The sequence below is a fragment of the Bombus impatiens genome, unplaced genomic scaffold (assembly GCF_000188095.3).
Source record: "Bombus impatiens unplaced genomic scaffold, BIMP_2.2 scf_0344, whole genome shotgun sequence".
NCBI classification, from domain to species: domain Eukaryota; kingdom Metazoa; phylum Arthropoda; class Insecta; order Hymenoptera; family Apidae; genus Bombus; species Bombus impatiens.
This window is the reverse complement of record NT_176763.1, coordinates 995,060-1,007,452: the sequence shown is the minus strand read 5'-3', so window position 1 is coordinate 1,007,452 and position 12,393 is coordinate 995,060. Positions and strand designations below refer to the sequence as shown.

Sequence of the window (12,393 nt, the reverse complement as noted above, 5' to 3'; positions counted from 1 at the left end):
CCGCGTGCCCGAACCACGCCACCACCCGATAATGCGATTTCTCCGCGGCGGTTTTTAACCGATGCAACATCTATCCGACCCCCGCATACCAAGCCTAAAAACCCTTTCGCGCCTGTCGCTTGTCGCGCTTCGACGGATCGCGCCGCTTCATTGACGACTATCTCTTTTTTTAACCCCCTGCGCGTGTTTATCTGAAATTTGAAACCATGAAAAAGGGAGATTGAAAGTTTTAGTTATTTTGCTATAAAGCGTACTTTGTATGGCGAGGGGGTGAATATATTTTGTTTCGATTTTTAGAGGTATTTGTTGCACGTGGTTATAGCGTCGGGGATGTGGATGAGGGTAAATTGTTATCCATCGATATAATCTTGTGTAGAGGATATGAATAGCGGTTAAAGAGAGTAAGTTTTGTCTTTTCAGTTATGAGCATGAACTTCCACAGTTTACTCAATTCGAGGGAAAACAATTTTTATTACGTCTAACTGTTACTTTTAATTTATATTTTGATTATTTGCACGTTGTTTAATATGGAGGTTTCTAACACTTCCGAGAACATGGTAATAACCTTTATTGACACGTGGATTAGCAGTAGCTTGATTCGGCGGCGATATTGAATTATTTACGCGTTTACGCAAAACCTGGTAAATCTAAATTTGTACCAGGAAATAGAGGTTATATTTAATGTCTAAGGGGTTAGGAAACAGATAGCTTAGTGAGAAGCGCTCGCAATATGAGGGGGAATACAGACGAAACATAATTAGAGAGCAAACGGTGAGCGACTCCAATAAAGGTTAATTTTAAAAAAGCCATAATGCTGTGACAATCGATTTTATGAATTTAATATTTTCCAACGTGTCGCAACCGTTTGTAACTTATGTAATCCCTATGGACTTGATAAAGGAGTATTAATTATTACATTCTCCAAACAATATTAATCGTTAACAGTATTGTTGTTTTAAACGATGGAATGTTAAATATGTTTGCATAAAAACATAAAATATTCCAGTAAAGTTTTAGTATTTGTACTTGGCTTACTAGTATGGTATGAAGATGTTATGAGTTACCATTAAACATTTAATAATATACTGAAACGTATTGAACAAGGACATTATGTCCAATAAAGAAGAAATTCAAAAATTTGCGTATATACAGTTTGTACGATATTTTACTCCTTACAGTAATTATTACAACCTTCGAATAATTTGTAGTGTTATACAATCAAACAGTATCCATGCGTTGTTCCTTTTCCAAAAAAAAGTCCACTGAATTAATGCGTTAAATGCCTTATGTTAAATTATTGATTATAATTATATTAAAAAAAATATATCCTACATATTCAGGCTGATAATTCGTAAACATCAGAAGTAATATTAATAAGAGACACGATGTCACGAATGGTGGCACAAAGCTTGGTGAAAAGTCACGTTTCATGGGATCAATCAGAACGTAGTCACGCGCGCGAATTATGCGAAGTAGTGCAATGGAAAAGGGGACTTTCCGTGCCATTACTCAAAGATGGCATCGGAGTCCGGTGGTCTAATCTCAGCACATGAGACCTTAATGGGATTTTAAGGCGTTGAGGCCACCTGCGCGCTCCCCCACGGACAGCCTCGTTTGTCTTTCCTCTCTACCAGTTTGGACATTCTTATTGCATTCAAGGCCGAGTAGGACATACCTATTTGACCCTACGATAGAGGATCTCACTTCTGACGTCCGAATTTGGTAACGTGCATCGTTTGCGGCATCGAATGCACGCGCACTCTTCATAGTCGGTAGATCGTACTGAAATACTTGCGATTTCTGAATATAGTATGGAAAGGTTAACTCGATAGATCGCTATTGAATACAATTTTTGAGAAAAGGGAATTTACATTATTCACTGTATGATTAAATTATCCGAATCGTAAAAGCATTAAATACTATTAAAAATATTAAATACTGTTATTAGTATCATGGATATCAAACATAAACAGCTTTAACGTAGTGCAGCCTGACAGACAAATATACAATGAAACGTGACAATGTTTAAGTAGTTATATGTGAGATTATTTAGGATCTAATATATATTTAGGATCTAATATATGGATATAAAAGAGAAATAAAATTTTCGTTAATAATTCAACGCGATTGTAATATGTTGTAATTATTTAAACAGCGATTTAAATAGCGTAATAAAAATTGTATTATATATGAATTTCAGGGTTGGTGTCGGTAGAGCACACTTCGAGAAACAACCACCAAGCAATTTGAGAAAAAGTAACTTCTTCCATTTTGTGATCGCTCTTTACGATCGACACGGTCAACCGATCGAAATAGAGAGGACTTCTTTCATGGGTTTCGTCGAAAAAGATCAGGTAATTATTTTCATAAAGACATATTACTTGTGTTAAATTAATATTTTGTTAAAAAGATATTTTTATTCAAAGATTATTAAATAATTCTGATATGGGTGATCGTAATTGCAAACAAAAATATATACATTGCCTGTCATAAGTAGATATCTATTAGGACATTTTCTCATATCTAATACAAAATGAATAGTTGCCTATACTACTTTCATTTGTTGTATTTCATCTTAGTATCTGCTAACGAATCATCAATAGTGGAAATAAATTACATAATATTCAATTCATAAACATTGCAATAAGATGCAATATAGAAGTTACGATAGATAAGTTTAAAATGGCAGAGTAGCATAAGATTTATGTCTTGTTAGTTTCGAAAGTCGATGAAAAATCGCAGATCATTCATCAGTATCGGGTTCGAAAAGTAAGTGATGGCGTCGAGTGACAACTTCGGAATTTCAATGCACATCGTAGTCCCTGTTTTCCCGTGAGGTTAAGTGGAAAAAGGCGAGGTGGACCTTTATGACATCAGGGAATATCGTGCGAGCGTACGCTTATCTCGATAATTGCCGTTTCCATCGGGGACGACGTCAAATATTAAACGGCTCCGCCTATACGTATACATATCGATAGTCGGCAGGATACACCTCCAGCTTTTCCAGCAATTAGTCGGACAGGCGAAAATCCATTGGCCGCGTGAGAAATGGACGGACGCGATCGTAAGAGCATCGATGTTGTCACGCGAACCGAGCAACCTACGAATAATAACCGGGCTTTCCATTTTCTTTCGTTCATCCCGTCTCCCTTTTCTATCACAGATCGTATCTCTTTGAGCATTTGTTACTAAATCATTCTATCGTTCCAAATATTTCGCCGAGTGAATAACTTTTATTCGATTATGTCAGTGTCTTACAATTGAATTAGGTTTAACACGGTCATGTTTCTGTTTAATTGTACCTTTTAATAATTATTCTGTCGTTAGAATAAAATGTAACTATGAACTGCTCAAAAGGATATGGATATTTGTTTATGCTTGACATAGTATAATTTTGTTACCTTAATGTGCAAAAAAAGGATTGGTTTAGGTTCCTAACCTAACCTACTATAAATACTATAAATAAGATAGCAAACTATCTATAAATAAGGTAGGAAAATTCCTCCAAATTAGTAAAAAAACTATCGTAATAATTTATGATAAACTTCAACGTTAATGAAACGTTAATTATTAGGTTTAAAGTGTCAGTGTTCGAGTGATTTCTAGCTTCCGTGCCAACAATCTAATCTATTTTTATTGCATTCGAAGAAATGACAAGAATGCCTGCAAATGAAGTCATTATACGTGCTCCATTCCCTCAATCTGTACGGTTTTTTTTATGTAAGAGCGTATTAATTAAGAGCAATCAATTACAAATGCAGATTTCTGCGAATACGCAGTTGTCCTAGGTTGTGATTGATCTATGACAATTGCTTGCAAATATTTTACTACCGCATTTTATTCATTTTTACAACGATTTCCCTGGATTTGCAATGTTCTTTCTCTTTATCTTATTTCTTTCTTATCTTCCTCGAACTTAAGAAATTTCCTAAGAGTAGCAAAATAAGATTCGGTCAAAAATAATTCAAAGGGCGGAATAGGGTTATTCTTCGTTTTATATTAGACGATCCCAAAGATAATTAACATCTATTGGTAATTAATCTATTCTCCTACAATTTTTACAATCATTCACCATATTTCTGCTTCAAGCTTTCTATTTTACCTATATAACACTTTTACGCTTCAACAATTTCAACTTTTAAGCAATGATTTTAAACTTAACTTTTAAGAAACCGCATATTATTAACGAGATAGACCTAATAGATTAATATTGTATGTGAGAAAAATTGAATCGAGCGTTCTTTTTAATATGCCTGCGAGTGGATCGCTTTTTCCAATCGCCAACTTCCGGTTGCCCGTTTTTCCTCATAATGAAAGCCTGTCATTCGAGTGATCTTTCAATTAACGTAAAGAGTCGCTTATGATCCCGGTTATGATTTCACGGAGAAGACTAGTATCTGTCAGTTATCGAGTACTGGTTAGAATCATCGGGAAAAATGACATTCGACTCGTGCTCGAAGAGTTGTCACGACTTCGTGCGAACGGTTTGGAGCGGGACGCGATTGTCAGCACAGTCATCGTTAGAGCTCCACTTTCTATTGGTCAATTAGTATAGCTGTTTAAGGAAAAGCTGACTGCCACACACTCATTCTTGCGCAAAAGAAATCTCTACACTGGCAGATACTGTTCGGACAGACGATCACGCGAATGGTCGGATATCCCTTCCTGCCACTCTACCATGCGAAGAACCATTACAAGCTTCTAGTTTGTACATCGTCAATCGATTACCTGTGTAATATCGTAAGGTAGTTTGAGCTAGAGATTGGTTGAAAATAGAAAAAAACCGTATACGTCGTCTTTCTGTGGTTCCTCATAGGTATGAGGTACGAGGAAAACAATAGACAACCTTAGACGAGAAGGACGGTTTCGTATTTTCAAAGCGGGACGGCCAAAAGGTCAGAGTGTGCGAGTCGAAAAGTGTGCGTGTTGCGAGAGTCAGAGTCGTCGACAATCGAGTCGTCGAAGAGTAGAGTCGTTAGAGTTAATCGAGACACCGAAGAGTAGAATCGAGGGAATTGATAGAGTTGTTAGAGAGAGAGAGTGTGTGTTAGATTCGTTGTGACGAGAGTGGCCAAATAACTGTAAAGTTATTTGATATAAATACGAGTATTGCATTTAGTTTCCGTTAAATAAATATCGTTTTCTGTCCAATTTATATTTGTATATTCAATTTAATATTAATAAATTGTAAGCAATCGGGAAAAAAGTTTCTATCTTTATTTTCCGATATTACACCTGTATATATCATAGAACATTCGAAATGTCAGATACCTGCATGACAGAAATCCAGATTCTCGATATAAGGATAAATTACTGCGACACGCGTGTAAATTATCGAGGTATAGAATTTAAAACCGAGAAGTTGAAATAGTATACAGAGGCTTTGAATAAATAAAAAGCAATTTTCTTAACGGAATAAGATGTAAGTTTCACGTGGAACAAGATGAAAAAAATTATAAGTGATAGGATAATTTACTTTAGTTTTTTATTTTAGCGTGTACTTGCGGAGACATTAAACGTTAACAATCCACAACGTTCACAAACTCACGTTCTAATATTGTATAAAATATTTAAAAATATTGAAGTCATTTGAAAATAGATACTTGGATTAAACTTAAATTCAGACTCTCGCTCAAATTGAACTCCGCCAACTATACTCAACATTTATTCTCAAATAGTGGAAAGAAACATATACAGTGGCTCACGGAAGCATTCGAACATTCGATGTTGAAGCTTTTATTATTAAAATAATTAGAGTATGTGTGTTAGACTTAAGATCTGAGAACAATGTTATAACTGCTATAAGATACAAGTATCAAGATTGTATATTTAAAATTTGAAATGGAGCCGGTAACATTTGTAGAAGTTACGAAACATTCATTGTAATTAGTATAAAAATAAGGTTACAAAAATAATCGAACGGTATTGATTATACCTATCTTATTTAATGTTAATGTTTAGTTGAGCCTTCTTTGGCTTCAATTACTGCTTGGAGAAGCTTTTCAGTTATTTTAGTTTCGAGAGAATTCCATACTTCTAAAATTTTTTAAGTATATCTTTCGAACTTGTATCGTAATTTTTCAATCTTTTACAGATTTCTTCCCGCAAATGTTCGATGGGATTAAAATTCGGACTTTGTGGAAGCATATGTAACACACGCTGTGTGTTATATAATAATTATTCTTTCACGATTCTGGATGTATGCTTGAAGTCATTGTCGTGTGTGAAATAAAAATTGTTTTGTAACTTCTACTAATTACATTAAATACATTGCAATATTTCCCAACTTCTACTAATATTATCTGATTCGATCCAACTTTTAGGCACATAATTTTGATACTTGTATCTTATAGCAGGTATGATATTATTACCAGATCTTAAGATTAACACGCATATTTCGATTGTTTAAAGGTTTAATAACAAGCGTTCGAATACTTTCGTGAGCCACTGTAAACAGGTAATTAAAGCGACTCATTTGTGAATCAGCGAACAAGTGTACTTTCTATTCCTTTACTTCGATTTGCATTGGTTATCTTGATATCTCCATTCCTCCCTATCCTCCGTAAGAGCACGTCTATATGTATAATTCACATGAACAGGACAGTTGCATTGCATAGCTTCCCTATTAATTAGGGTCGTGCACCGCAAGCATAGATCAGCCCCGGTGTCGAGTAGCCGTTTGTGCCTAAGCGTACTTATGCCTGTTCTCACCCTCGATCCTTCCAGTCTGGAACTTTCACCTCAAGAGGTACGGAACTATTTACATATTTTTACACAAAGCCCAATTATTTAAGTGGCGTCGCTCGGCTATCGGGTCGATTGACCCGTCTATCGTTTCTATCGTGAGTAATACGCGACATAAAAGCCTGTAAATAGAGCGTGTCAGCGCGATGGCAGGCGTACAGTTCCCGGAAACTGGTGCCCTACGTAAATACAGGGTCTCCGCATTCGTTCTCCGTTCTATCCGCTTTTTATTCGTGTTTAATTAAAAAGTAGTCGTGGATCGAACGACCCGCGTATATACCTGATTAACGTCCATCGTGCGCTTGCGAATTTAAAGATTAATGGCCGCGACGAACGCCAGTGACAGGAAAGAGCTTAATGCGTACACACGGCTCGAGGAAAAAGGGAAGAATGATGTCGATCTACCGACGAACTAACGACGATTATCCAGTGTACCGTAATCAAGCTTCGATAGAAAAATCAACCGTATACTCGGCCTGTTTTAACGAAACCATGAGTACGCGATTTAACTTCATTTGCGTAATTACCCTGTACGAGTATCCATGTATTAAGTTGATGGAAAGGTATAGTTAATTTCTCAGCACGCTAAACAAACAATTTCAAATAGTTTACACGTCACTATTTATGATAGATTTAAATTATCATTGTTTACCAATTATCATTAAATGAAGAAATATAGATAGCGTGAAGAAGTCTGAAAGAGTCCTATGTCTGTCTTGATGAATATTAGTATTATTTCCACTCTAAATTCAGAGTACAATACAATCGAGAATTGAAATGCAGCATTTCGCTATATAATTCAAAATTTGAAAGGTTATTTTACTTTAACGTCTTTGATAAGTGACAAATGACAAATTTTACACTTCAATCGTCGGTAGTTCTGATTTTAATTGCGATCAAGCAACAGTTTTCTGTGTTACTCTTATTCTTTTCAACACAAGCGTGTTTAACGTATCTATGTAATTCGAATATATTCCGTTGAAATGAAAGAAAGAACTACCGTTCCTCGTACTTGAATTATCATTATCGAGTAGAATTATCGTATTGAACGTACAGCCAATGACTCGATCTAGGTAATTATGTTAATTTTCCATAATATCGATTGGACTCATCGTTGTTCTCGGGTTGAAAGATTGTATGCACGACTAAATGTCGTGGCCACGATACACGGGGGGTTGGAGTCCTGGGTGTTTCAGGGGTAGATAGTTGAAAATGCATTACCGCGGCTGCGGCATATGGCACGATGCACGCATGACTCGTCAACAGGGCAGGATGATAATTATGCATCGCACGCCATACGTAATGGCACGGCTCTTACCGGCACATCAAGAAATTAATAATTAGCGTGAGGTGGAGCAGACCGAGCGCGAGAGTTACGTCACGGTGCACTTAATTAAAATAGAACGGGGTGTGAAGAACGCGCGGGACTGAATCTCCGTTCCTTCGCGTACTGCATTCGATTCAAACGGTTTAAACACGCAGGAAATTTAGCGAGATTAACGAGATTTAACATCGAAATTCGCTTGTGTCGCCTTAATGAATTAATGGTTAGTCGTAGACCTTAAGATTAATAAGGCGACGACACGTTTCAATTTGAGGATGATAAATATTGATGAAATCTTCGTTTTAATGTAACAATTAAATGTCACGTCATGTCGATTAAATTTTACGTCACACTTCAATTAATTTATTCAAGACAGAGATTTTTTAATGACATATAACAGTATCATGTTACGTGTGTGTTTCTAGGAATCTGAAGGTCAGAAGACAAACAATGGCATTCAGTATAGCCTGCATCTGCTGTATTCTAATGGTGAGTAAACCGAACCATATTAATTATGACTCATCGCACCAATTTATGAATACTAAATTGCGGTGTATACTATGTATTTTTAAAATGTGCATACATCAAAGTCTCACAACTACGAAATCAACCAAGTAGATTTAAATTTCATTGCTGGAGAAATGTGAGATTTAAAGAATTGGGTCAACCGTAATGTATATGTATAGCTAGTACTTAATAAAGATTATACGAGAGGGTAATAAAGTGCGCAGTTTATGAACAGAGAAAAAACAATCAGGATTTTATTTAGAAAGAAACAGGTAATAAGTATAAATCTTTAGATTAAAAGCATTTATATTAAAGTGGTAGAAAAGTTATTTAAATCCTATGAATTAGAAGAATTAGTTTATTATTATTTATTATTAGTTAAATATCCATATTCTTCGTAACAATTTACAATTAATCTTCCACTTACTCCATTCGAAAAGCATTTTAAACTTAGTTAAACAGAGAAGACGAGTTAATTCATCACTTATTGTTAGATTATTTATCTCTCCAACATAATGATTTCTTCATTAAAACATTTTTAATGAATTTTAATTCTCTTATTCTATTGTATTTAAAGTCCTCCATAACGAGACCTTAAACAAACAAATTTTGTTCCACATTTTCGACTTATTTCTGCGTGTAAAAAATTCTCCTGTCGATTATGTACATATTCTATCCAGTCAAAAATTAGTCGAATACTACCTGTGTACTTGAGAAGTTTTCAAACTTCAAACTTGTAAGCGAAGCCTCCAACATAACTGTTATTCTCGATTCTCGTCATATTTTGAGCCATATAATTTTTCTGACATCAACTGTACCACGGATTTAGGACCGCGATGTGTAAAAAGAAGTCAGTCAGTGAACGCGTAACATGTATTCGAAGAGTGATCCACGCAGTAGCCCGATTCGATCCGAAGCGACGATGACAGGCCATCGACATTCCGCCAGACACCCAGTGTCTCAGCTAAAAAGCTCACGAACTTTCGAGGCCCGAGTGCAACAAAGACATATTTTATGTCACTGGCCCAGGTTTGGCAAAAAGGGTTCAGTTTCCGTCGTGAAGAAGCGTTCGAACGTCTGTGCGTGAACGAAAGAAGGAAAAGAGGAACACGGAGAGAAAAGGGAGAAGAAGAAGTCGATGATTTAGAGGTGGTCCAACTAACAGAGAGACCCTTTAAAAACGTGCTCGTATTATGAACATATTAAAAAGCCGCAAGGCGCTATCTGCTGGCTTTCATTCCAGAGTTTTTTCATCCTGTGTACATCAAGAACAACGTCAACCTCCGCCGGTGCTTTCTTTATCTTCATTTCTTGTCGATTCTCATGGCTCTTTCTCTCGCGAGCATCTTCCCCTCGTTTCTTTTCCATTCCCTTTCCTGCCCCTTTCCCGGCCGTCCCCCTTTCTCTTTTCCGCGGCTCATACCATCAGCCTTCTTGCCTCCGCTGTTGCGAGCCGATCAATCAATGCGAGATTTTTGCGTTGGCAGAACTGACTGAGGGGCCGCCCTGCCATCTATGGACACTAAAACGTGTTGCCAACATTGCAAACAAGAAATAACTAACTATCGCAACCTATAGAATACTTATAGCCACCTTCGGGATCGTAGATCCCAAGCTCTCCTACTTTTATCCTATTCTCTGGAACTTTCGTTCGACGATACTCGTAGTTCAGCCTATAATCGGTAAAGTCTTTGCCAGTACTTGCTATCGTATGATATCCCTTTAGAGTTTCTTGAACATCCTGGAAAACACAATTCTTCGTTATATCGCAAGACCGATTTGTATATCGGAATGTGATTTAAGATGAAACATCTACTCGCTGTCTTAAAAGGCAGTCAGAATGGTTGCTTAATACTAGTTGCATTACTAGCTGTTGTACATGGAATACGATATTATAGAACGATTTTATACCTTGAGTTTGAACTCTCGGAATTTCTGAATCGTGTAATGATAGATGTTAACTGTTTAATTATTTTAATTGTATTGATTGATACATTCACAACTGTATAAATCACAATTTTGGTCCGTTTCCACGTAACTAATATACATATAATATACTTAAACAATAAATTTCTACTGTAATATTATCAAATAAGTTTTTGGTAATTCTGTTAAATGAGGTAAAATACTACGATAATATAAAAACTGCAGCATATAAATAATACAGCAAAATTTCAACAACCGATTCAAATGCTAATTACGATAAGATATACACGTTGCACAATGCGAAAGATCAGGGCAATGACGATTTCCAATAAGCAAGCGATGCAATCAAACGTTACGATATAACGGAGCCTATACGTCTTCTATCGAAGTACCGGTTATGTCCTTTAGAGTGAATCGGCGGATCGTCGCGGCTCTGATTTATGCCTCGTTCCCGAGATCGGTCTTCTGTTCGGACTCTCGAGACGCACTCTATAAAAGTTTCATGCACGAAATACTTTACGGTGCAGCTTTTATATCACGAAGACAAATTGGCGCTAGCTCACGGTCACAGCAACGTCTCATCCTCTTCACTCTGACCGTTTGTCATACAATCGAATCTGCACATTGTCGCAACACTGATCAGTCGGTCAAGCAATAAATCTATAATTAAATAATAAATGAGGAACACAGGGGCTACCGTTCAAGTGACGACAGCGCTTCTCCATATCAGGTTCTACTTCTTTTTGTGATCGTTCCCTTCCTTCGAACTCTCTTCCATTTCATTCGGTTTCTTTCATTCTCGTTCTCCGTCTCCCTTCTGCTCGACGTTCCCGATGTCCTTGCGCCTCTAAGATGGAGCAAGGTGCTCACGATCAGGACGAGGCGCGGCAGGTTAGACGAAGAAGAACGTATAAAAGCAGATGTCATTCAGAGAAAGAGAGACGTACAAATAGAGCGAACGAGGTAGTTGGACCGCGGAATATAACGGCTCGTAATAAGAGCGCCGCTGATTAAGGATGCCGATCGAAGGAATAAAATGGGTGGTGTCCGCTTCTTCAATGGCTTCTTGTACACATTGAAGTTGGTTGCCTAGTTATGCTAATACGAACGGATCTATCTGCCTCCTCTCAGCAGGACTTAGCACGCGATACCGCTTCTTACGTACCTTCTTCTTGATCTTTTGCCTTTATTGTCGTCGTCCGAGGCATGATCACGAGTCGCCGCAATGTCTGTGATAAATGTATACGTACGTTCACGTGGCATGTCGCAGCGTCGCGCTGGTAATCGTGCATCCTTAAGATGCATCGACGTACTTGCATAAATGAATTCGCTCGTTCGTCGACTGATTTTATACCATCTTGTTTACATACCGAGCATCAGGAATGGAGACAATCTTCGTTATCCGATGAACCGGACGCATTTTGTACGATGCCGCGTTCCTTGCTGTCCGAGGAATCGAGACGACGCAAAAGTTTGGAGTAGGTACTTAACGACAGGTTCTAGAAAAAAAAAAGCTGAAGTATACATGTAAGCAAATTTGTTCGAAAGAAGCTCCTCTGTATTCTTTGAAATGATAAACTAGAGTTCGCTTAAAATACAATCGGTTATATTGATTTATAATTTAGTGCGTATTATTAAATATTATGTTTAATAGATGCTAGACAACTAATCAATTAATTTCATTTAAACGTTTCATGCATTGAGTACAAATACGTGTATGTCAAGTGATAATAATCCTTTCAATCATTTATTAAAATATAGTATCAAATGAAGCATATAAATAAATAAGGAACACGTTTCTAGACTTATATCCACGATAATTGCAGGTAGTTTGCTATAATGAATTAAATAAAACAAGACAACCTAAGCCAAATAACAAGTACTTAATAGTG

At 36.9% G+C, this 12,393-nt stretch overlaps 1 protein-coding gene across 5 annotated transcripts in view; it reads left to right on the top strand.

Moving 5' to 3' along the window:
- The window catches only part of LOC100746537 (transcription factor collier), a 96,479-nt gene that overhangs the window by 7,665 nt on the left and 76,421 nt on the right, over nucleotides 1–12,393 (top strand). For all 5 annotated transcript variants that reach the window (XR_002946703.2, XR_002946702.2, XM_012385712.3 and 2 more), the window contains exons 2-3: nucleotides 2,201–2,354; nucleotides 8,494–8,557. Coding sequence is in view for 3 of the 5 variants with exons in the window: in XM_012385712.3 (XP_012241135.1) it covers nucleotides 2,201–2,354; nucleotides 8,494–8,557 (218 nt within the window). In the remaining 2 variants the exon portion in view is untranslated. The remainder of the gene's footprint in view (nucleotides 1–2,200; nucleotides 2,355–8,493; nucleotides 8,558–12,393) is intronic.